This window comes from Microchirus variegatus (genome assembly GCF_963457635.1).
Source record: "Microchirus variegatus genome assembly, chromosome: 18".
NCBI lineage: Eukaryota > Metazoa > Chordata > Actinopteri > Pleuronectiformes > Soleidae > Microchirus > Microchirus variegatus.
In genome coordinates, this window is record NC_139819.1 from 8,165,071 (window position 1) to 8,191,391 (window position 26,321).

At 39.0% G+C, this 26,321-nt stretch overlaps 4 protein-coding genes across 6 annotated transcripts; 2 read left to right on the forward strand and 2 right to left on the reverse strand.

The window, feature by feature from the left end:
- Window positions 1-699: 699 nt before the first annotated feature.
- mat2ab (methionine adenosyltransferase 2Ab) lies at window positions 700-5,413 on the forward strand. Of its 3 annotated transcripts, none has more exons than XM_083904465.1 (9): window positions 700-909; window positions 1,620-1,697; window positions 1,818-1,940; window positions 2,091-2,203; window positions 2,292-2,435; window positions 2,528-2,746; window positions 2,830-3,012; window positions 3,097-3,230; window positions 3,758-5,413. In XM_083904465.1, the coding sequence occupies exons 1-9, from the start codon at window positions 816-818 to the stop codon at window positions 3,858-3,860; spliced, it is 1,191 nt and encodes a 396-aa protein (XP_083760591.1). In that variant the 5' UTR covers window positions 700-815; the 3' UTR covers window positions 3,861-5,413. The 3 variants fall into 3 exon arrangements, with proteins under 3 accessions (XP_083760591.1, XP_083760592.1, XP_083760593.1); XM_083904466.1 differs by having other exon boundaries at window positions 4,988-5,413; XM_083904467.1 differs by having other exon boundaries at window positions 3,097-5,413.
- A 4,240-nt stretch (window positions 5,414-9,653) lies between these two features.
- Window positions 9,654-10,782, reverse strand: cUnh2orf68 (chromosome Un C2orf68 homolog; the record flags this gene model as incomplete). The annotated part of the gene is made up of 4 exons (XM_083904874.1): window positions 9,654-9,783; window positions 9,864-10,009; window positions 10,107-10,222; window positions 10,673-10,782. The coding sequence occupies 4 exons, from the start codon at window positions 10,780-10,782 to the stop codon at window positions 9,661-9,663; spliced, it is 495 nt and encodes a 164-aa protein (XP_083761000.1). The 3' UTR covers window positions 9,654-9,660.
- Window positions 10,783-11,219: 437 nt separating this feature from the next.
- On the forward strand, window positions 11,220-15,163 carry usp39 (ubiquitin specific peptidase 39; the record flags this gene model as incomplete). The annotated part of the gene is made up of 13 exons (XM_083904843.1): window positions 11,220-11,280; window positions 11,600-11,678; window positions 11,895-11,989; window positions 12,076-12,212; window positions 12,440-12,592; window positions 12,692-12,917; window positions 13,046-13,120; window positions 13,615-13,682; window positions 13,849-14,037; window positions 14,178-14,320; window positions 14,488-14,623; window positions 14,764-14,850; window positions 15,046-15,163. 13 exons carry the CDS (start codon window positions 11,220-11,222, stop codon window positions 15,097-15,099), a joined length of 1,503 nt encoding a protein of 500 aa, XP_083760969.1. The 3' UTR covers window positions 15,100-15,163.
- Window positions 15,164-15,522: 359 nt separating this feature from the next.
- Window positions 15,523-19,660, reverse strand: sftpbb (surfactant protein Bb). Its single transcript, XM_083904878.1, has 11 exons — window positions 19,529-19,660; window positions 19,262-19,314; window positions 18,350-18,424; window positions 17,854-17,976; window positions 17,618-17,746; window positions 17,454-17,534; window positions 17,173-17,356; window positions 16,947-17,089; window positions 16,515-16,595; window positions 15,970-16,070; window positions 15,523-15,884 (listed from the first exon to the last, which is right to left on the reverse strand). The coding sequence occupies exons 1-10, from the start codon at window positions 19,581-19,583 to the stop codon at window positions 15,993-15,995; spliced, it is 1,002 nt and encodes a 333-aa protein (XP_083761004.1). The 5' UTR covers window positions 19,584-19,660; the 3' UTR covers window positions 15,523-15,884; window positions 15,970-15,992.
- Window positions 19,661-26,321: the final 6,661 nt, after the last annotated feature.

A 26,321-nucleotide genomic window follows, 5' to 3' on the forward strand; every position in this document is an offset into this window, starting at 1 on the left:
AGTTCAGTTCAGTTCAGTTTAGTTCAGTTCAGTTTATTTTCCCGAAAGGGAAACTTGTCTTGCAGTCAGGTACACACAGATTGCACAAGATACACAAAGAGGAGACAAACAGGCTAATATAAGTTGAAACACTGTCCTACTTTCCTAATCATCTTACACAATTAAATTTACAGGATTGTTAGTGAAAGTGGTGATCACACACCCTGGTATAGATACAGTATTTCTGATTTTCCACTGGTGGAACACGTACCACGGATTGGGAACCATGTGCATAAGCCATTATGAAACTAAATCATGGTTAATCAATTAATTTCATTGTTAAAATGCCCTCCAGTCACTTCCGGGTACCAGGCCTGAGAAGAAGAGGACAGTGATGCAACATTGCGGATGCCAACTGCAGGAAAAACACCAAGGGCAACAATTCATCTGTGTTTATCTTTTGGAAAAAAAACAGTAGTCTAATGTTATTTGGTCTTCTCTGAGGCGTTCGTGTGCATGGTTTAATCAATTAGATTTCAGTCATTAAAAAACTGCCCTGACCGCTTTTCTCTGTTTCCTCTGAGTTAGGACAGGATGCTATAACCCGCCTCCCCTCGGTTGACTCGATGGTACGGTCCGCCCTCTCTTGACGTCAGAGGAGTCTGATTTCAATGGATAAATAGAGGGACTCTGCGCCATGAGGCTAAACCCGCAGTGAGGCTGACTTTACCGGGTGGAAGCGAAGGCAGCACACGGAGTAACTCCGCTATAAAGCGAAATTCGATATCAGCGTCGTAATACTGTTTTAAATTCCGCCCCAGTATCCGCCGTTAAAGATGATGAACGGACAGATGAACGGTTTTCATAACTCCCTCATTGACGAGGACTGCTTCTTGTTCACCTCTGAGTCGGTGGGAGAAGGACACCCCGGTAAGACCACCCTCACACGCCGGCCTTATATCATTGTAGTGTTCCGGTGAAAATGTATAACTTAAACACGTTATTACCCTCTCGTGTTGTTTAATTTCCCCGTTCTGGAGGAAAAGTGACGATGACATTGTTAATATGTGAATGTTTCGGCCCTTTTTTTCCCTCCGCTTCGTGAATGAGCTGGCCCGGTTTCAAGAACATGCGCTACTTGCTAACGTTAGCTCGCTAACCCGGTCATGCTACCGGGTGCCGTGTCAACGGTTTGTAAACATACCACCGGCGCCACCGCGTTTACCGTATATAGTGAGCTTTGCTGGAATTGTTACGAGTCGTATGGTAACGGTTGAATGTTTAACGTATTGTTAAACGCGTTGTGTCGATTGTACTTTAGCACGCGGTACACAATGACATGTAATAGTATCTTGTGACCATAATACGTAACGTCTCATTGATGTTTGTTAAGCGGCTTGGTGTAGTTCCTTTATTGTGTGAAGAAGCTCGTGCATATGTTTCATGGCTTCTGCTTTAGGTACGCGCGCTCTCTTCGTTTTGATCACACGTGCACATGCTGAAATGGCGACCATGGCGGGTCCGAGCCACTCCCACAGCACAGAACTAGGCTGTTGGCGCCAGTCTATTTATTTGTATTCACAACCAACGATCTTAACACAATCCGTTCACTGTGACATCTGTGTCTTTTATTTTTACAGATAAGATTTGTGATCAGATCAGCGATGCAGTTCTTGATGCCCACCTTAAGCAGGATCCTGATGCCAAAGTTGCATGCGGTAAGCTGAAGTGAATGAGTTGCAGTGTTTTCTGACGTCAGATGTTTACAAAAGGAAAGACCCTTTGCCTTTTCATTATGTCATCACACTGAACTCCTCTTTTTTTTATTATTATTGTAGAAACGGTTGCCAAGACTGGGATGATCCTCTTGGCAGGAGAAGTGACATCACGTGCCACAGTGGATTATCAGAAAGTAGTCCGTGACACCATCCGCCAAATTGGATATGACGACTCCTCCAAAGGTATGGCATGTCATTTATGGCTTGGTCTCTATTATGGTTAATCTATTTTTAATAAAGTGTGTATTTCACTTGAGTATGCTTCCAACTCTGCCGTTAAAAAAAAAACCACAATTAAGTGTAAATATTGATCTGTTGTGGTGTCTCCCCCAGGTTTCGATTATAAAACCTGCAATGTTCTTGTGGCTTTGGAGCAACAGTCTCCTGACATCGCCCAGGGGGTTCACATTGACCGCAATGAGGAGGACATTGGTGCCGGGGACCAGGTCAGTACTCATCCACTGCCAGTGTGAGCTGTTAAGTCTTTTAAAAATCAGTGTTTTAACAAATTGTAATGGTGACTGTTTTTTACAGGGCTTGATGTTTGGATATGCCACCGACGAGTCTGAGGAGTGTATGCCTCTGACCATCGTCCTTGCCCACAAGCTGAACGCGAAGTTGGCCGAATTGCGCCGCAATGGCACTCTTCCATGGCTCCGACCAGACTCCAAGACACAGGTGGAGCTGTCATGCTGTTACTGGTGTTGTCTGCTACTGAATTGTTTTTGTCGGTGACATTTTATTAATTTCTAGGTTAATCTTGTTCACAGGTGACTATCCAGTACCGCCAGGACCGCGGTGCCATGCTCCCAGTACGTGTGCACACGATCGTCGTCTCTGTCCAGCACGACGAGGACATCTGCCTGGAGGAGATGAGAGATGCTCTGAAGGAGAAGGTCATTAAGTCTGTTGTTCCGTGCATCTATTTGGATGACGACACAATCTACCACCTGCAGCCCAGTGGACGTTTTGTCATCGGTGGCCCACAGGTAAAGGTTGACTGTGGGAGGCTGAAACTATTTATCCTTTCAGCTATTTAAAATACCCACATAACACTGTTCCACCATTACAGGGAGATGCTGGCCTCACTGGACGTAAAATCATTGTTGACACTTACGGAGGCTGGGGAGCCCATGGTGGTGGAGCCTTCTCTGGGAAAGACTACACAAAGGTGGACCGCTCTGCTGCTTATGCTGCACGCTGGGTGGCTAAGTCTCTGGTGAAGGCTGAGCTTTGCAGGAGAGTTTTGGTCCAGGTGAGTGGGAGTGTCACATTTGACAAGTTCTTGCTCCAGCAGGTTTTGTAATGCTCAATCTAAAATGTCCATTTTCTCCATCAGGTGTCATATGCCATTGGAGTTGCCCATCCCCTCTCCATTTCCATCTTCCACTATGGGACGTCCCACAAGAGCGAGAGGGAGCTGCTTGATATCGTGAAGAAAAACTTTGATCTACGCCCTGGAGTGATTGTCAGGTAATGTATGTCGTCTGAAGCCACCTGCTACGCAATGAAACTACAGCACCTGGCTCCTTCCTGTCTCCAGTGCCTTGGTTTTGTCTTCATTTAGTCTACCCAGGATTTAATTGATTTATGTTTAAAAAAAAAAACATGTCTTTCCTTTGCAATAAATGACACTTTGGCCTTTGTAGCTTTATTTAGCCATTGTCTAATTGCATGACGCAATAGTATGTGCCATTATTAGGTCAAATTATTTTTTTGGACATGTTAAAGCTTTTTAGCTCATAGCTACAAGTATTGTCTCCAAGTGTGGCTTCTATCTGCGAGCTGCAGGGTCCACTTTGGTTGAGATGGTAAGTGTCGAAACTTCAGGCCTTACCCGCTTTTTACGAGCTGCCTTGGCAACCTCACCCCCCCTTTTTATTTGGTGGCTCTCAACATGTTCAACTGGCTAATGTTAGCGTTATGGCCATGAGTACGGACGTGTGCATCTGAGCTTGTGTAGTGCGACTGCCGCTAAACATGTTGATTATGTATTCTAGGGAGCTGGACCTGAAGAAGCCCATTTATCAGAGGACCGCAGCCTATGGCCACTTTGGCCGTGACTCCTTCCCATGGGAGGTGCCCAAAAAACTTGAATTCTAAACTTGTTAAGCTTTTCCCCTCAGGCTTGTTGGCGTATACTACAGAGAAGCCTCAAGTTCCAGGGGGTGAAATGCCTTTCTCTCATGACACATGACTCCTCCTTCACTCCATTTTCCCCTCTTGTCTTGTTACTGTTTTCTGGTATCATACTGGGTCATAGATATTTGATGTTTCATGACTTGGATGGGTTCGATGAGCCCATGCACCATAGAACTTGATGTTTTCTCGTGTCTTTAGGTGCCCCTGCTTCTTGTGGTAGACCCAGAATGGCTGTTCAATTGCTTATTGTGGCATTCCACACTCCAAATCCTTATTGTTGCATTTGCATATTGCATATAATTTAACACCCCTCTTAATTTACTGGTGCTACTGCTATACGGAGTCTCCATTTTTAAAATAACTAAATCTCCAGTGAAGTGTAATTTGCTAGTTATGGTGGTCCTTTTTGAGCTGGCACCTTCCTAAACGAGTTAAGCTTCTGTTTAAACTTAACATTCCTCCTTTGTCAGTCTGGTACAGAAATTCCTTGACCCAGTGTTCTTTTTTCTTTTTTTTTAATGATGGCTTTATTCCCTCGTTCTTGTGGAGAATGCTCGAATGGCACAATCAAAATTTAAGGATTGTTTTTGTCACTAAAAATGCTATGCATTGCAGGCTTAGGGGTGCGCCATGTGATTATTCAAGCTCAAAAATGAGCCTTAACCCCCAGATGCTTCTACAGGCCATGGCTGTTTTCTGACGTAATACAGAAAAGTCAGAAGCTGCTATGTCACTGCTCTGGTCTGCAGAAGTATTGATTATACTTGATGGGAAATTGGATTGATTTATGCATTGAAATTCAATTTTTTTTAAATCCCCCTTTTTAAAATGTTTTTTATAGTTTGAGGTGCTAAAAGCCCATGACCCCCCCACAAGTGTATTGATGGCAGGTGTAGCTACAGAGAAACCTGGAATACCATCTTTATCCTTTGGGGTGTGTTCTTGACCACATCGTATTGACTAGGAGTCACAGCTATTTATTTGTTCTCTTAAACTCGGCGTGGATACAGAGAAGCCGAGGTTTAAGGAGGCAGCTTTAAACGCATTGAATCGTGAATTCCTTCTGACTTGATCCTTTTTTATTTCAGTGTTTTGCTCGAGGCTCCAGAGTGTCCTACAGAAAAGCTTTGGACTGCCTCGAGAGGTAAACGTGTCACTGGCAACCATTAAGGACTGTTTGTTTTACAGCCATTTTTATTTTTTTAATCACAGATTTCTTTTTAAGTCCCCTTAATGTCTGGTGCAGTTAATTTTGGATCTTGTCTATCCTCAAAGGGTTGGCTAACATTTGGTTGGTGTAGTACAGAGAAATCAGCCTTGTTTACACAGCCATCCTAATTTGTGTGATAGACTCGATTACTTTTGTTTGTTCCCTTTACCACTTAAGGGTATCCTGTTGGTTACAGTAAGTTAAGAGTGCCTTTTCTATTTTCCTCTACTCCCTATTTGCTTCTCTTCAACATGCTTTCAACTTCCAGAGGAACAACTATCTCATTTCTGTTGTCAATCATGTCTGCTGAGTAGTTTCTTTATGCTCTGTAATAAACAACTACTCCTTTGAAAGTTCTGACTACTTGTTTTTCTTATATTGCAATTGGTCAATGCCAATTTGTTTTCATTATGTTTTAGCTGAATATCTGACTTAACCCTTCCTCAATATGTATGTTAAAACGGGTGTTAAGTTTGTCCCTTTTTAAATATGGTGTTCTCCATAAATATGATTCTTCCTGTGATGTAAATGGTCTATTTCGCTCATGGAACGTTCAAAACTAATAACATTTCTACCAAATGTACTAAAATACACCTAATTCATACATGTGTTGCATTGGTATGAGGTTTTCTTTTTCTACACGACTGCAAAAAATATTATGTTCTCATTAAATTGTCATCACCAGTAGCCATTTTGATAAATTAAAAGCCAGATCTGTTCTGTTTGAAATGTTTATAAGCATCAACGGTCCAAGTAAAAATGGTTAATTGTGATGAAACCTGTGCAGGTCAACATGGTGGTTGGCTTTGTGGGTCCACTTTAAGGGTGTCTTGGGTAACTGCTGTATAACTAGTCTTTCTAGTGCACTGGTAACGCAAGTCTCGGCTCTTGACTAGTAAAGGTTGCGTTTCTTGCCTGGAGCAGGTACTGCATTTTGTAAATGGCAGTCGTGACCGATGTCGAAGCAGTGAGGTTACAAGCACGGACTGGTTTTAGGAATAGGTTTCTCTTCAGCTGCATTGTGAATGTTTTGATGGTCTTAGTCTTAGGATTTTGGCATCAGAAAAGTTAGATTAAAATTTCCATCTCGAGGTGAATTTGCTCATGTGTGTGCCAAAACAGGACACAGCGACTTGAAATGGTTGCCCGCAGCCTCCTTTACTCTAAAAAAGTGTAATTAAAAAAAATAATAATGCATATTGCAATAATGCAAATTGGTAAATTCCACAATGGAGCTTCCATTCTACATCGAAAGAGGGATTTGCGTCTTAAAGAGAACCTTGAGTTGATAACGGAGGCATAAGTCGCAACACGGCTGAAACGCTGTCAATGTGGCTTTTGACACACTGTCACAAAGCACTGTTGGGTCTTCAAAGGGCTTGGTTTTGTTGTGAACTTGGTACGAATATAAGCAATGGAAGTGGAAGAATTCAAATCAGTCATCGAAACTAAAATGATTTGAATTCTCCCTGGGTAAAGTAAATGTTACTTGAGGTCAACTGTCAATTCTAGCAACAGAATCTATTTGAATAAGTTCATATTTTTTCAGAATAAAAGCTCAGCTCTTGATATAATTTAAGATCGGATTTGTTAAATCAACTGCCGGCCCAGATACTGATGTTTGCAGGCCACTTGTGGCTCATGGGCCACCAGTTGCTGACTATTGGTAGAAAAGTATGTGCAGCATTTTCATTTGTTGCGACATCAGAGACATGTGACATGTTAACTTTATTTTTTAAGCCACTACATTATTATCTCATTGAAGTATTATGCAAAATAACACTAAAATGTGAAGTGCCTGGGGATAAACACAAACACTAATCGTCTTTTCCATCTGTCCAAACATGAAGCGAGATGTGCTGGAATTTGCAAATAGACAAGTATGACAAGAAATACTAGTACAGTCATTGTTTTAACCAGTTTTGGTGTGTGCTTTTATTTGTCAACTCTTTAGGACCTTATCTTACATAAACACTAACCTTATCACGATCAGTAGTCCACGTGGAAACCAAAACCTGGTCCTTTCTAAGGAACTGGAATTCTGACTTTAATTTCAGATTTTCCGTGGAACTGGACTTTAAAGTCAGAATTCTGAGAATAACTTTTTTTGGGGGGGGCCCCTAATACTCTTCCGTATAATCCAAACTTCTCTCTTTCTTAGTGCCGTGACCTCAATGTCTGGAAGTGCACTGTAACTGGCCCAGTTCACTTTACGAATGGGATAACTCCAGTTACAGTACGTCAAGCTCTGAATGTCGCTCATAGCAAAGTGATCGAGTGAAGCTTCACAGCTGAGCATGTACGCCGCCATGCTGGCTCAGTCAAACAGTCTATACTTAACTCTTTGGAGGTTGTGCTGGCGATCATGTACCACGGCCTTTCCCTAATACTGCAACAGGGCTAATGGAGCCTGCTGAGGCTTGGAGCACACTGGGCTGCAATAATCAATCGATCGAGTAGAACAGTGCACTTTGTGAGTGCAAACACCGAGCCACTGCAGACTTTCACTATGTCAGCCTTTATTGGCGTAGGTTTACTTAACAGTATTTGTTTCTCCATAATAGAGAGAGACAGACACAGCAAAGAGCTTAGACGACACCAGTTTGGCGAAGTTTGCATTGCAGACCAAACAAGACGGAAATGCAGACCTAAATAAAACATCAGGCCCAAATATTTTTACAGACCGGTTGATAACATGTTAAACTTTCTCACAGTTTAGTGCGCTCTAACGAGCCGAGCAGCGTGGATGGTTGATCACGTGGCAGTGGGCAGGTCACCTTATTTAGGTCAGGTCAGCAGGATTTCTTGAGAGGATCCGGTGACCGTTGATGTAATATTTTTAGGGTGCTCGCAGCTGCACTTGTGTGCTTATAAGAAATCAAATCCACTCAGTCCCTGGTGAGCATTATGGTCATGAAGTGAACTCAGTTTCTTAACAAAATCCATGACACATTGACCTTTGTCTTAACCTGTGTCACTGTTGTCCAGTGGTCCACAAGTCCTCCAAGAGATGTTTCCAAAAGGTGTCTCAGTCAGTCTGGGATTAGACCCCGATTGTCACAGTGCCCCCTTTATTACATGACTGTATATTTGACTGGTGATCAAATACTATACTACATTACACTATACTGTATATAAGGGGAGGGTGTAGGCTGTAGAAGGGCGTTGACCATCTATAGGGGAAGTATCTCTGCTTCCACCAATAGCAACGCAGAGATAGCTCTTCTTTCACATCATTTGCATTACCCTGAAAACATTTTACTTCTATATTATGGTCTGTAGATGGAATTGGAATGTACCGTAGTTCTGAAAATCTACTATTCCCTGAGTCAACAATGTGTGTGTGTGCATCTATTGTAGAAACAGAAAGCTCTGTTGGTGTTTAAACTTAAGCAGGTCTACATTCCTGAAGGTATTGAGTTTGCGGTCATGTGAGTGGCTGTTTTGCCATCGAGTGTATCTTTAAATACTCAGAGTACATTGCTGTCAGCTCTGTAGTGTTTGCCAAATCGACAGAAACATGACAACTGAGATCTGGCTGTAATGGTAGAAAAGATTGTATAAGAGCACCAGGCTTATCAGAGCTACTTGTTTCCTTAACCTGAAGATAACTATATGTTCTATAGCATTATAAAGATGTATCTATGATATGAAAATGAGACCGTAATGTTTTCGCAGATTAAGCAAACTGTTATAATGCACCTGAAAATTACAAGACAACAGCTGCCTATAAAGGCAGAAAGGAGTTGAGGTGAAAAAGAGACTCAGTGCCACCTGCTGGAGACATGATGTATAACACATTGCTCTGGTTTTGTTTTCCTAACAATAGATATTTTAGGATAGTAGTCTGACCAAAAAGTGTTGACACATTATTTTTCCTCTAATAAATTACACATTAACATTTTAAGGCTGTTTTCCATCCACACACCCAGACACATCTGCACAGTAACCAGTAATTGTTTTTATGTATATGTCGGACTCATCAAAAAAAACAAAAAAAAACGACTGTATCAAAAATAAAAGTCTTCCAAGAACATGAAATAATAAATACTGACAACAATGAAATTCAGTTACCAAACAAACACATTATCCACTGAACTCTTCAACTATATAACAAATCAGTCAATGCTCACATTTTCAAATATCAGACAAAAATGTTCAAATCTGCTTGTTTTTTGTAAACGAAGAAAACAAACATTTTAAGTTGAGAAGAAATGTTAACAGCGCTCACTCGAAGTGTATCCGCTCCTTTGAGAGACCACAAATAAAACGTGTTTGTTCAGAATCAGCATATGAGGTAACATAAGGTGAGTACACCTGCAGTGAAGACGAATACGGCGACTCCCAACTGTACTGTTTATCGTAAGTGCTGGTCCTTCTCCTGAAATAACAGAAAACTTCTCTCTGCTGACAGTTTCTGCACGGGACCCAGTTCCTCGCGCACGCCTCGCTCGAACACCCTGAACAGTGATTGCGCTTTGAAGGAGCACAACGCCGAAAGAAATGTAATTTCACAGGCTTTCGCCTGCCGTCACATTCTTGCTCCGTCGCTCAGCGTTTGTCCCGCCTTTTGTCCATTTCCTTTTGAATCCGAGCCACCAGAGCGGCCCTCATCGCTGAATCCAAGCTGTTCTTTTTTGCAACACACTCCACCACTTTCTCAGGCTTATCATCCTTTAAGAAAAAAGAAGAAAAAAATATGAACAAAAGCACACAAGAGTACAGGGATATCAGATAAAGGAGTGTACATTCACCTTATGCACGAGGAAGGATGTAATAGCACCAGAGTCTGCCTGATAGTCCAGCCAAAAGAGTTCAGTCCCCTGGGTCTCGGTCTCTGTGCTTGACCCACTCTCGTTCCATTCTTCCGCTTCAGCACCAGCTCCTGGCTCTGATCCATCTGGAAAATGAACACACAACTGTTGTCTTCACTCTATATAATGGACGTACTACCATCAGTGAAGAGCAAGCACTTATTGAGGACGTATTGATCGTACGTCTTTGCCGTGGATGGTACACTTGGATGTCAGGTCGCCTGGGTTTTCTGGGGGTTGTGGTGTGCTTCTGCCGCTGAAGCTCCTTGGCCTGCTTCACCTCTTTGTCATAGTCATCTCTTGAAAGACAGGACAATAACAATAGGAAAATAATAATCTCAAGCATATTCCAGTGATTCTCAATGCATGGCATGTCTGGACTCTGTGTGAAAATGATGTCACAGTGGTTTAAGAAGTAAGCAGCTGACACTATAGTAATCATCCTGACCAACAAGGCTCTCACCTATTGGCTGCATCAAATCCAAGTGGTGACTTTTATTGTGTTTGCAGTTAACTGCTGTTAAACCTGCAGTGTCCAACACAAATGATAAATTTGACCAACAGGCCTGTGCGACTCTTGATTGTGTTTTCGTAATTGAAACGACTTAATGCTTAGTATGTATACTACTTATGCGCATTCTGAAACAATGTCTATCAAAATGACAAACTTACTTAAGCTGTGACTGGGTGCTATAAACTAGTTACGATGCTATCTGATAGCACTAGCTACCAGCAGTTGAGGAAATTACCTAGCAATCTGGTTCCTCCGGATATGGTGCAGGAAGCCGTGGCTCATATCCAACCGCCCCGATCGTTTATATTTTAGCTCTTGCGCTTCGTCGTCTCCCAGAATATCCATGTCTGAAGACAAATGTTCAATAGGATGATTACGGTATGGGTGAGCGAGCAGCGCAAATTATTATAACAGGTCTCTATCAGAACACTGACAAAAAGCTATATGCTAGCGAGGGTCAATTTGTTGTTCAAATATAACACTCCCGGAGTTATTAATGGGGATTGGTTAAAACGTGTTTTATTTAAAATGCATATATATCGACATGTCTCAAAATATAATCACGGAGAGTAATTCAAGAACATTCAGTACAAAAACAGCAGAAAATCTGCACGGTAACCTGAGCAGTATAAGGGTCAACGTGACTTGAAACGCCGGGATAGTTTTTGTCCATGTGTTGCGACGGACTAACAGTTTCGACGCACACAGTGCGCGACTCATTCAACTGATCATATCACATTTTCGATATGTTGACATCACGCACGCGTGCTGAGACCACCACAATGGTTTCCGTGAAGCGGGAAAGAGAGGCTGAAGTGGATGACGACGACAACGAAGAGGAAGGTACGTTTATTTCCAACTATTATATGCTAGAAAGCGTGTACGCTTGGATGCTAGCTGGCGCCTAGCTGAGGGTGCGTTACATTTCGTTCTCAGAGTTGCTCAGCTACAGCGGCGGCGGCTCGTTTTGGCGTCCCCGCCGTTTGATTTTGAAATGCTGAAACATAAGCACCGCCTTTCCCGCGCACCCTGTGTATTAAACCATCTTCTACTAACAAACTAAATGCTAGGTCCGTTTAGCTAACATGTAAGCTAGCTTCCATTCAGTTGTTTTGAAATTGTTTAACTTGAGCGTTGACTCACGATTTCGTTTGTGTTGCAGTGGCAGCTAAAGTTGGACGGGGACGTGCGACAGAAGATCGGAGAAGTCGTCACTGCCCTTATCTTGACACCATAAACAGGCACGATACAGTTGAATGGATATTGCTATTGTTGATGCTAAATGCTAAATCCGCCTCTATGTTCCCGCAGCTGATATAAAGTTGTTACGGACGAAACCACTTTTTTGTGGCCGATAATAGTCTGTTATATACAGACTTTTAGAATTGTTCAATTTTTGACAAGTATCAGACTGATACCGATTCCCATCCCTACTAAGTTGTTTGTATTTATTCCAGGAGTGTGTTGGATTTTGACTTTGAGAAGCTCTGCTCCATCTCTCTGTCCCACATCAACGTGTACGCTTGCCTTATATGTGGGAAATATTTTCAAGGTATGTGAATGAACTGGCATTTAACAATAATAATAATAATAAAACAATTGTTATGAATGATTATTTTCATGTATGCTCCATTGTAGGTAGAGGACTGAAGTCCCATGCTTACACACACAGTGTACAATTTACCCATCACGTGTTCCTCAATCTACACACGCTCAAGTTTTACTGTCTGCCTGACAACTATGAGATTATCGATTCTTCACTAGAAGACATCACTGTAAGTAAAACTGTGGGCTTTCTGATCATATGCTATGATGTTTTATAGAATGAACCGGATACTTGTGAAGTTGCAATCGGTGCAATGTTGTTATTGTTTATTATGTTATGGGGAATTGCTCAAAATATTGCATTGTCTCAGGCTTGAACTTAGGCTTTCAAGGCCTTTTCAGTATTTTGGAAATCTAGTTTTGTGTCAGTAATTGCTTAACACTTTTTTCCCCACAGTATGTGCTAAAGCCAACTTTCACCAAGCAGCACATTGCAGGACTGGACAAGCAAGGAAAACTGTACCGAGCTTACGATGGTACGACTTACCTCCCCGGCATTGTTGGCCTCAACAACATCAAAGCCAATGACTATGCCAATGTGGTGTTACAGGTATGAATAACTGCCACAGTCGACCTTGTCTGGAAATATTCATTTGGTTTTTTGTTTCTTTGAAATGATACCAGTTTTATATTTGCCTCCTCTTTTCAGGCATTTTCTAATGTTCCACCTTTGCGAAACTACTTCCTGGAGGAGGAAAACTACAGAACAATCCGCAGGCCACCGGGGGACATCATGTTCCTCTTGGTGCAGAGGTTTGGCGAGCTGATGCGAAAACTTTGGAATCCGAGAAACTTCAAGGCTCATGTTTCTCCTCATGAGATGTTGCAGGCTGTGGTGCTGTGCAGCAAGAAGAACTTCCAAATTACCAAGCAAGGTAAGATTTGTGTTGCAGCATGCAAGACGAACAGTGCAAGCTGAATTAAATGAAAATGGCTTTTTTAACATTTGCTGCCCAATGGTGAATTCTGTAGGATGTGTTTACAATGTTTTTCTTTTCTGCAGGAGATGCTGTGGACTTCATGACGTGGTTCTTGAATGCTCTGCACGGTGCACTCGGTGGGACAAAGAAAAAGACTTGTGAGTAGGAGGCAATTTCAAAATGTCCTCATTAGATCATGTATGTAAAAATGGTAGTTTGACACTGAAGTGCATTATTTTTGGTGATTTTGTTATTACTCTGCCTCATTTTAGTCCCTGTGAAGTGATATATGTAATATTTTCTATGCTGTCCTTTATCTGGAAATTGACTTGGTCAAACAGCACTATCAGACTTTATTGAGAGATTGTTTGTGTGTATACACTGGCAGTGCAGAGGCGGGTGGGGGCAAGAATGGTTTACCTCTTCAAACTGCTGGATGACTGAATTTTTTTGAGCAGTAAAATTCACTTCTGGAAATATTTTGTGGGTGCTTCTTTGTGTTTTCATTCGCTTTATTGATGCAATGGTGTTTATATTTAAAAGTTGAACATTACTGCTTTAAGAGAAAAACAGAAACAACCCAGTTTCTTTCTCTCTTTTTGCTTTATCCTAACTGCAATGAGAGCTAATGTTTGTCTTTCTTCTTTTATAGCAATCATTACTAAAGCATTTCAGGGCTCCATGAGGATCTTCTCCAAGAAACTTCCACACCCAGATTTAGTAAGATTGCTTTAAGTCATTAAGTCATCATTTTTTTGTTCACACATTAACAAAAACACTGTCGACCAGCAGTGTTGGAATGTAGTGCTATGTAACATGTATTATATCTATAATTGGTCACTGAATGCAGCTCTATTATTATTGATCTAAACACTTTTCTTTCTAGCTTCCAGAGGAGAAGGAGGCATTACTCGTGACAGAGGAGTACCAGGAGCAGATGTCTGAGTCCACGTTCCTGTTTCTGACACTCGACCTCCCAACAGCTCCCCTCTACAAGGATGAGAAGGAGCAGCTCATCATCCCACAGGTGCCTCTCTTCAACATCCTGGGCAAGTTCAACGGCAACACAGAGAAGGTACAGATTCATTTGCATCCTGCCGTCTTTGATTAACTCAAACATCACAAATAAATATCACAAGCGCTTAAGCAAAAAGTGTAATCTTTGCATTCATTTAATTTCTCCACACTTACCCGTTTGTTTTTTTTTACATTCAGGAATACAAAACCTACAAAGAAAATTTCCTCAAAAGGTTCCAGTTGACCAAACTTCCTCCGTACCTCGTTTTCTGCATCAAAAGATTCACCAAGAACAACTTCTTTGTGGAAAAGAACCCAACGATTGTCAACTTCCCGATCACGTAAGTGCCGTTCACACACTACATATTATAATCTAAAGTATGTAGGCTGTATTCAAAGTACCTGCATGAACCTGAAGCACATGTTTGTAGGGTTTGTGTAAAGTCTTTCAAGAGACGATGTCAGGATTATGCTCTTGTTTGAGTTATCACTGTATTTTCTCCTATAGGAATGTAGACCTCCGCGAGTACTTGACAGAAGAAGCTCAAGTTACAGAGAAGAACACGACTTATGACCTCGTCGCCAACGTAGTGCATGATGGGAAGCCAACAGAGGGAGCGTACAGAATACATGTTCTGCATCATGTAGGTGGCGGGCAGATATTTCTGAAATGAGTCTGATTTCTTCCAGCGTTAACCATTACAAACCTAACAAATGCTGTTTCCTTACATTTTTGGGGATTTAAATGTTGTTGCTGACCATGTTTTATTATATGTCTAACCAGGGAACTGGGAAGTGGTATGAGATGCAAGACCTGCAGGTGACAGACATTCTCCCCCAGATGATCACACTGTCGGAGGCCTACATCCAGGCAAGTCTTTCCACTCAATGTTTATGTTGGAAAATATAGAGAATTAGAATTGTCATAAAACATGGGAACACATGATTTAATTAATAAAACTTGATGACTGATTGAAGTATTTTGAGTGTCACTAGAAAGATTTTGTCAGCAGTATCCTAACTCTAATCTAATTTTTAAGTAAGAATTTTCTTTTCTTTTTTCCAGATCTGGAAGAGAACAGACATTGAAATTGACACAAACAACCACACGGATGCATAAGTGAGTCAGGATTTGCTTCTTCACGATGAGGTGCTGTCAGCGTTTGGGAAATAAACCTGGTATCTCAGTGGTTAAATATAACGACACAGTAAAGAATAAGGGTGGGAAGAAAATATCATGTCTTTTATAACCACCAACAAAAAAAAAAATCAATGTAAATGTTACCATGTTCTTTTCACTCTGTTAACTCTTTTTACTGTGTGGAGATTTTCTAAATAAACATGCTTCAGGACATATCGGTGTTTGCTGAATTTTTGTAGATATATTCTGTATGCAAGAAGTTTTTTAACTCGGGTGATGTGTTACTTTCCAAGCTGTTAAGCCATGATTGGGTTTAAAATACCTCATTTTATCACTATTTGAGAGGGTTTTGTGCTCGGTAATTAGCATAACTTCAGCAACAACAAAGTGAGTTGTGTAATTAGTTGTCCAAACCTTTATTTCATCGTATACATACATATTAAGAGTTCATCTTATGGCTAACAGTTTCTATAATGATATTGTAATGTGCATAATAACACTCGTCTCAAACCGATCTTACAGACGGAATCGTAGTCTTGCAACACATCATGCTAACTTTGCCATGAATAACATCTATGACCGACAGAAAAAGCAAACGAGGGAGAAACATTTCCCCCCAAAGTAAAGTGCATCACATATACAGAGCATTTAAGTATGTAATAATTTGTAAAAATGAAAGTTCCTTGTGAACGCATAACGTCGGAGTAGCAGTGCAGCGTTTGGTTCACTCCATCCAAATCTCTTTTTCGCAGAAGATAATGGTTCTGTAAAGGGGGAAAAGTGTACTGAAAAATGGGAATTCTTTTTCTTCTATAGATGTGTGTATAAAGTTGAGATGATGGGACTTACTGTGCATCACATAGCAGATAAGACTAGCAACGCTGTCCCCAAGTACAGCGGCTCTTTCTGGGTGGCTCCAGCTTCTTTGAGGCGACACACAGGTCCGCTCTCTGCGGGACAGATGCAAGAAAAGTGAAACTGGTGCTGTGTGGACTAGGGTTCATCGTGCAGCAGTAAAATCCTGCAGCTACCAAATGCAATGTACTGGATTTAGGCACTGATTTCACCTCTATGTGCATCGCCAGTTGATAAATAAGACACATTTTTAAGCCACTCACGAGGGTTTAAAGTTAAAACGCCTGTAGTATTTCATGGATATTGAATCATGTGTGTGTAGAACGATAGCCGTGGATAAATGCCCTTATGTGCAGGAGTGTTGTCTTGTTTTTCTCCTTCTGTAATTCTCGATACAGCGCCGCCTCAGGCGAAGAGGGGAGCACGTTATTCAAAAGGTAAGACTTTTGTCAGTCCAAAACTTTGGAAAGATCAAATTCCAACAGAAAAGGAGAGAAAGCAAGGTCTCCAATTGAGATATCATATGATTTTGTTCTTACTTCACAGGCATGTGGAACGTCCATCTGGTTTCCTAGCACCCTCTGCAGTCGGGAGCCGTAGAATTTGGTGAATGCCTCGCACTGAAAAGAGGAGCGTATATAGTTTTCTAATAATGGTTTGGTATCAGTTGCCTAAAGGCCTGTGCACACCAGATGTGCAAGTACTGTAAAACGAACGTGTAATAGAACTTCAGTGGAACATGTGTGTAAATCAAGCTTCAAAATAGTTTTCACTATTTGTGTTTGCATCGTGCTTGATGGTGCATTAGAGGTTGCGTTGTAATGTGCATGCCAATGATCTGCACTTTTGTATATTGGCATCGTGTCTGGTGTTCAGGCACCTTTAGAATGAGCCTTAAGAAAAGGGCTTTGATTAAACATAGGTTGCAGTCTTGTTTCTATACCAAACCGATTCTGTGTTAAGCGTCAAACCTTAGGGATGGCGTTGGGGTGGTAGGCGCACACAGACTGCAGGAAAGAGGACGTCTGAGGCTCCGTGGCGTTCAGACCCAGGTGCAGTCGGCTGAGCACGGCCAGCGTGCGACACGACTCGCAGTCTGAGGGGAAAACCACCTCTGGAAAAACAAAAAGGCAAAAAGAGAAACAGTCGTAAAAAGTTAGGGTTTAACAATGTATTCACGAGGAAGATGTCACAAACCTGGTTGAAGCTGTTCCTCGAACAAACACAGGTGCAAAAGGCTACAGATGGTGTGAGGCGCAGCGGACGACAGGAGGAATTCAACGATTTCTACGCCGTACTTGGCGACAAAGTCATCGCATTCCTCCTTGTAGCTGTGAGGTATGAGATCACAGACCTCGTCCATGAGCTTCATCAAAGCGTCCTGCAGAGAAACGCCAAAAAGAGAAAGGGACACTTATTATACGATGTATGGTGATGGAAATGTACTTTAATCCATATTTTTTTAAAACAAAGGTCACCTCAGTCATATTTTTAGGCAACATCGACTCCAACTTCTTGATGACGATCAAACACAGGCTGCAAACTGGGTTGAGCAGCTCCTGGAGAGATAATGTCATTTATATAATATAATACAAAGACAGTTTGACAGTTTAATATTCCACCTCTGCTTCCTCATACTAACGTGGCTGCTGATGGCGGTGCCAACCGCGGATCTGAATGCGTCTTTATCGGTGACCTGACGGGGAAGTTTCGGCTGTTCCTCTTTGTGGGCAGCACAAAGTCCAAAAACAAAGCAGGTCTCTTCCGACTTCTACGAAAAACATAGAATAAAATAAAGACGTGGCGTTATAAACTCACTCACTCGTTCCTCTTCCACGTGTATAAAAGGAAGTGTAAATGGACCGATCGTAAACGCACCTGGGGACTCTGGGTTTGCTGCAGGATTTTGGGCAAATACATCTTCACCTGTGAATCGCACTCTGACGCTTGGTCGCCGGGAAAGCGCCGGCAGAGAGCGTGCAGGGTTTCATAGACGATCTCCTGAGCAGGAAGTTAGGAGAAGTTAAATATGTTGTCGTGATGAAAATGAGAACTACACATGTAATTGCTATTTATTTGGCCTTTGACCTTTTTATTCCCAAAATTTGAGCCGGATCACTCCGAGACGTCCGAAATGAATCATTCAACCACTAAGCATTAAAAATATCATTTTTGGTCAAAAAGATTCTACATACCTGTGTATTAACCATTACAGAAACTTAAAAAAAATTATTGTGATGATGACTAAAAATGATCTAACACCATTTATGAACATTACAGGCATCCACTCCCCGCTGCTGAAAATGGCTGCCAGATTCCAGGAAAGCCAACGTGGTCAGATAAGTGAAGTGAAAGTGGAGAAAAGCTCACTGACCTTGGCGTCCCTGCTGGAAATCATGTTGGCAGACAGCTGGACGATCTGTCTGCACTCTGAACACGTGTCCAGCATCTGAGAAGGAGCAGCCACAGTCACGTCAGCATGATTTAATCACAGAACTGGTCAGTGTTTTCACTTAGGAAGTGCACTCCATAGACCCTTTTTTTTTTACAGTTTGTTCTTGCTCCACCGTAATGATAAACTCGATATCTTAGTTTCTAAAACAGACAAACTGATTTTTTAAAGATTTGTTTAAACAAAAACCCAATTAATCAATTAATGGGACTGTTGGAGACCATGAGGAGATGCATTAATGTCCTGATTAAACATTGGGCTTATTCCTGCAAATATTAGTTTGTGAACTTTACTGAAGTTTAAGTTATACAGTATATAATGTGATATTATCTTCAATAGCAATTCTGCATTGTTCAATGTGTAATACAGAAGATATATATGACACATTAATGTGCACTTGGACGTTTATCTGTTTGACATGCTGATTTCCTTTCCATAAAGAAAAAAACTTGAACTCAAATATTAAATTAGGTTATGCTTCCTGTGATGTCGACTGAAGTCTTAGGTTATATTGTCACGCCCTAGTCTGATATCATTTTTTGTTTGTTTGTTTATTTTTTGTTATTTTCTGCTATTAAATCCACTATTAGCCTTTTCCAAACTTAACAGTGTCATTTTTCAAATGTGAAAATCCTTATTAATTCCTATATTATATTGGTGATACAAACATTTGGTGCATTTTTTATGTTGTACATTTACAGCAAATTAAAACGTAATAATTAAAAACACGTCTTTATATTTAATTAGCTGTCACGGGGCTTTCATTTTTACATTGACCCGAGAGAAACAATTTGACTTAACCGTGATAATGTGGAATATAAAATAGACGATTACCAGAGATTCCTGTTTGATGACAGACAGTGGCTCCATGATGAACCTGGCGTCTCCTTTAAAACGCACACAGTCAGAAAAAAATCATGTTTAAAAACAAACGCATATTTAAATTCTCCAGCATCGGCCTGAACATGAAGCTGCCGCCTCATGTGATACGACATCAGAATTAATGGCGCCTGGTCAGGTGACAGTAATAACGATCTCATATTTATATTATTATGTATATAAATAAATATATATATATATATACAACAAGCTTCATCTCACCAGGACACAGAGACGCTGCTGCGAGGAACATCAGCACAAACCCAGCAGAGGACATGATGAGACAGAGACGAAGGGTTCAGAGAAGGTTACACTTGTTATTGTTGCTGCTGCTGCTGCTTTTTTTCCGCAACTGGGAAGCACCGGAAATACAGGACGATCCTCTCGACCAATCAGAGACATGGGTATGACGCGCCGGCGCGAGGGAGCAAATCATTTAAAGCACGAGCAGTCAATTAAAATGTAAACAGCGCCACAGGAAGTGTGTTACATCAACAGGCTTCTTGTTTTATTTCTTTATTTTTTTTTATTTAGTACACTGTTAAAAACGTGTTGTTGCAATATTATTATACACACATTTAAGTTAAAACATGTAATTTCCTGGTCACCACTGGGTGGCGGTATGACTAAACCTGAGCTTTGGTGTTTAGCTGTCTCCAGGGTGGGACTTTCAGTTTAGTAAACAATGAATTTTTGGTGATTTTTTTGGACGACAGACTTACGTATGACTTTAATATCACATTTTGGACAACATAGTACAGAATGACTTTTTGGTCAAATTCTGGACAACATGCAACAGTATGAATTTTTTGTCTCATTTACTATACTATGACCTTTTTGTCTAATTTTGGACAACATACAAAACAATGACCTTTTTGTCTCATTTTAGACGAAATACTATACTATGCCGTTTTTGACCATTTTTGGACGACATACTATACTGTGACGTATTTGTCTCATTTTGGACGACATACTATAGTATGAATTTTTTGACAATTTTTGGACAACATACTATAGTATGACTTTTTTGACTAATTTTGACCATTTTTTGGAAGACATACTATACTATGATGTTTTTGACCATTTTTGACAATTTTTGGACGACATACTGTAGTATGACTTTTTTGACCAATTTTGGACCACATACTATACAATGACGTTTTACACCATTTTTGGACAACATACTATACTATGATGTTTCTGACCATTTTTGGATGACATACTTAATGTGACGTTTTTGACAATTTTGAACGACATACTATACTATGACGTTTTTGACCATTTTTGGATGACATACTAAACTATGACGTTTTTGACCATTTTTGGATCATACTATGCTATGACGTTTTTGACCATTTTTGGATAACATACTATAGTATGACTTTGACCATTTTTGAACGACATACTATAGTATGACTTTTTTGACCATTTTTGGACGACATACTATACTATGACGTTTTGACCATTTTTGGACGACATACTATACTATTTTGTCCAATTTTAACCATTTTAGGACGGCATACTATAGTATGACTTTTTTGTCCAATTTTAACCATTTTAGGACGGCATACTATAGTATGACTTTTTTGTCCAATTTAAACCATATTAGAACGACATACTATAGTATGACTTTTTTGACAATTTTTGGACGACAAACTATACTATGATGTTTTTAACCATTTTAGACCATTTTTGGACGACATACTATGCAATGACGTTTTTGACCATTTTGGGACAACATACTTATAGTATGACTTTTATGACCAATTTTGACCATTTTTGGACGACATACTATACTATGACTTTTTTGACCATTTTGGGACGACATACTATATAGTATGACCAATTTTGACAATTTTGGACAACATACTATACTATGACGTTTTTGACAATTTTTGGACGACATACTAAACTATGATGTTTTTGACCATTTTTGAACGACATACTATACTATGACGATTTTGACGATTTTTGGATGACATACAAACTATGACGTTTATGACCATTTTTGGACGACATACTATACTATGACGTTTTTCACCATTTTTGGATAACATACTATACTATGACGTTTTTGACAATTTTTGGATAACATACTATAGTATGACTTTTTTGACCATTTATGGACGACATAAATGACTTTTTTAACAATTTTTGGATGACATACTATACTATGACGTTTTTGACAATTTTTGGACGACATACTATACTATTTTGTCCAATTTTAACCGTTTTAGGACGGCATACTATAGTATGACCTTTTTGTCCAATTTAAACCATTTTTGGACGACATACTATGCGATGACGTTTTTGACCATTTTGGGACGACATACTATAGTATGACTTTTATGACCAATTTTGACAATTTTTGGACGACATACTATAGTATGACTTTTATGACCAATTTGGACCATTTTGGACGACATATTATACTATGACGTTTTTGACAATTTTTGGACGACATACTATACTATGATGTTTTTGACCATTCTTGAACAACATACTATACTATGACGATTTTGACGATTTTTGGATGACATACAAACTATGACGTTTATGACCATTTTTGGACGACATACTATACTATGATGTTTTTCACCATTTTTGGATAACATTCTATACTATGACGTTTTTCACCATTTTTGGACGACATACTATACTTTGACGTTTTTGACCATTTTTGGACAACATACTATAATATGACTTTTTAGACCAATGTTGGACGTTTTTGTCAAGTTTTGGATCAAAAAAATGTTTTTCAAAAAAATTGTCAGATTTTGGACGACATAGTATAGTATGACGTACTACATAGTATAGTGTGACGTTTGAGTTAAATTTTGGACCAACATTTTTTTTTCAAAAAATGGTCACATTTTGGACGACATAGTATAGTATAGTATGACGTTTTTGTCAAGTTTTGGACGAGATAGTATATTATGTTGTTTTTTATCAGATTTTGGATGCTGTGTCACGCAGCAGCTGGTGTAGCTCAGCAGTATTGTCCACAGACTCTAAAGCTGAGGACTGGAGTTCAATTCCTGTTCAGGGCAATTCTGCCGATACCTAGTGTGTTGATCAATTCAAGTTGCTATGGATAAAAGCAGCACCTACTATGATGTGGTATAGTGTGACGTTTTGGACCAAAATAATTTCACATTGTGGACGACATAGTGTAGCATGACGTACTACATAGTATAGCATGACGATTTTGTCAAGTTTTGGACCGAAAAAAGTGTTTTCCCAAAAAATTGTCAGATTTTGGACGACATAGTATAGTATGTCGTTTTTGTCAAATTTTGGACCAATTTTTATCTTCAAAAAATGGTCACATTGTGGACGATATAGTGTAGTATGACGTACTACATAGTATAGCATGACGTTTTTGTCAAGTTTTGGACCGAAAAAATGTTTTCAAAAAAATGGTCAGATTTTGGACGACATAGTATAGTATGACATACTACATAGTATAGTGTGACGTTTTTGTCAAGTTTAGGACCAAAAAAACGTTTTTCAAAAAAATTGTCCGATTTTGGACGACATAGTATAGTATGTCGTTTTTGTCCCATTTTGGACCAAATTTTTTTCCTCCAAAAATGGTCACATTTTGGAGACATAGTATAGTTTGAAGTACTACATAGTATAGTGTGACGTTTTTGTCCAGTTTAGGACCAAAAAAAGTTTTTCAAAAAAATGGTCAGATTTTGGACGACATAGTATAGTATGTCGTTTTTGTCAAATTTTGGACCAATTTTTTTTTTTTTTAAATTGTCACATTTTGGAGACATAGTATAGTATGACGTACTACATAGTATAGTGTGACGTTTTTGTCAAGTTTAGGACCAAAAAAACGTTTTTCAAAAAACTGGTCAGAACCAAAAACGACATAGTATAGTATGTCGTTTTTGTCCAATTTAGGACCAAATTTTTTTTCTCCAAAAATGGTCACATTTTGGAGACATAGTATAGTATGAAGTACTACATAGTATAGTGTGACGTTTTTGTCAAGTTTAGGACCAAAAAAACGTTTTCCCAAAAAATTGTAAGATTTTGGACGACATAGTATAGTATGTCGTTTTTGTCCAATTTTGGACCAAATTTTTTTCCTCCAAAAAAGGTCACATTTTGGAGACATAGTATAGTATAACGTACTACATAGTATAGTGTGAAGTTTTTGTCAAGTTTAGGACCAAAAAAACGTTTTTCAAAGAAATTGTCAGATTTTGGACGACAAAGTATAGTATGTCGTTTTTGTCCAATTTTGGACCAAATTTTTTTCCTCCAAAAATGGTCACATTTTGGAGACATAGTATAGTATGACGTACTACATAGTATAGTGTGACGTTTTTGTCAAGTTTTGGACCAAAAAAAGTTTTTCAAAAAAATTGTCAGAACCAAAAACGACAGTATAGTATGTCGTTTTTGTCCAATTTTGAACCAAATTTTTTTTTCTCCAAAAAAGGTCACATTTTGGAGATATAGTATAGTATAACGTACTACATAGTATAGTGTGACGTTTTTGTCAAGTTAAGGACCAAAAAAACGTTTTTCAAAAAACTGGTCAGAACCAAAAACGACATAGTATAGTATGTCGTTTTTGTCCAATTTTGGACCAAATTTTTTTTCTTCAAAAATGGTCACATTTTGGAGACATAGTATAGTATGACGTACTACATAGTATAGTGTGACGTTTTTGTCAAGTTTAGGACCAAAAAAACGTTTTTCAAAAAAATTGTCAGAATCAAAACGACGGACCAAATTGTTTTTTCTCCAAAAAAGGTCACATTTTGGAGACATAGTATAGTATGACGTACTACATAGTATAGTGTGACGTTTTTGTCAAGTTTAGGACCAAAAAAACGTTTTTCAAAAAAATGGTCAGATTTTGGACGACATAGTATAGTATGTCGTTTTTGTCCAATTTTGGACCAAATTTTTTTTCTCCAAAAATTGTTACATTTTGGAGATATAGTATAGTATAACGTACTACATAGTATAGTGTGACGTTTTTGTCAAGTTTAGGACCAAAAAAACGTTTTTCAAAAAACTGGTCAGAACCAAAAACGACATAGTATAGTATGTCGTTCTTGTCCAATTTTGGACCAATTCTTTTTTTCAAAAAATGGTCACATTGTGGACGATATAGTGTAGTATGACGTACTACATAGTATAGCATGACGTTTTTGTCAAGTTTTGGACCGGAAAAATGTTTTCCAAAAAAATTGTCAGATTTTGGACGACATAGTATAGTATGTCGTTTTTGTCAAATTTTGGACCTAATTTTTCTTTTCAAAAATGTATCACATCTTGGACGACATAGTGTAGTATAACGTACTACATAGTATAGTGTGACGTTTTTGTCAAGTTTTGGACCAAAAAAACGTTTTTCAAAAAAATTGTCAGAATCAAAAACGACATAGTATTGTATGTCGTTTTTGTCCAATTTTGGACCAAACTTTTTTTTCTCCAAAAATGGTCACATTTTGGAGACATAGTATAGTATGACGTACTACATAGTATAGTGTGACGTTTTTGTCAAGTTTTGGACCAAAAAAACGTTTTTCAAAAAAATTGTCAGAACCAAAAACGACATAGTATAGTATGTCGTTTTTGTCCAATTTTGAACCAAATTTTTTTTCTCCAAAAAAGGTCACATTTTGGAGATATAGTATAGTATAACGTACTACATGGTATAGTGTGAAGTTTTTGTCAAGTTTTGGACCAAAAAAACGTTTTTCAAAAAAATTGTCAGAACCAAAAACGACATAGTATAGTATGTCGTTTTTGTCCAATTTTGAACCAAATTTTTTTTCTCCAAAAAAGGTCACATTTTGGAGACATAGTATAGTATAACGTACTACATAGTATAGTGTGAAGTTTTTGTCAAGTTTAGGACCAAAAAAACGTTTTTCAAAAAACTGGTCAGAACCAAAAACGACATAGTATAGTATTTCGTTTTTGTCCAATTTTGGACCAAATTTTTTTTCTCCAAAAGAGGTCACATTTTGGAGACATAGTATAGTATGACGTACTACATGGTATAGTGTGAAGTTTTTGTCAAGTTTAGGACCAAAAAAACGTTTTTCAAAAAACTGGTCAGAACCAAAAACGACATAGTATAGTATGTCGTTTTTGTCCAATTTTGGACCAATTCTTTTTTTCAAAAAATGGTCACATTGTGGACGATATAGTGTAGTATGACGTACTACATAGTATAGTGTGACGTTTTTGTCAAGTTTTGGACCAAAAAAACGTTTTTCAAAAAAATTGTCAGAACCAAAAACGACATAGTATAGTATGTAGTTTTTGTCCAATTTTGGACCAAATTTTTTTTCTCCAAAAAAGGTCACATTTTGGAGACATAGTATAGTATAACGTACTACATAGTACAGTGTGACGTTTTTGTCAAGTTTGGGACCAAAAAAACGTTTTTCAAAAAACTGGTCAGAACCAAAAACGACATAGTATAGTATGTCGTTTTTGTCCAATTTTGGACCAAATTTTTTTTTCTCCAAAAAAGGTCACATTTTGGAGACATAGTATAGTATAACGTACTACATAGTATAGTGTGACGTTTTTGTCAAGTTTAGGACCAAAAAAACGTTTTTCAAAAAACTGGTCAGAACCAAAAACGACATAGTATAGTATGTCGTTTTTGTCCAATTTTGGACCAAATTTTTTTCCTCCAAAAATGGTCACATTTTGGAGACATAGTATAGTATGACGTACTACATAGTATAGTGTGACGTTTTTGTCAAGTGTAGGACCAAATTTTTTTTCTCCAAAAAAGGTCACATTTTGGAGACATAGTATAGTATGACGTACTACATAGTATAGTGTGAAGTTTTTGTCAAGTTTAGGACCAAAAAAAACGTTTTTCAAAAAAATTGTCAGATTTTGGACGACATAGTATAGTATGTCGTTTTTGTCCAATTTTGGACCAAATTTTTTTCCTCCAAAAATGGTCACATTTTGGAGACATAGTATAGTATGATGTACTACATAGTATAGTGTGACG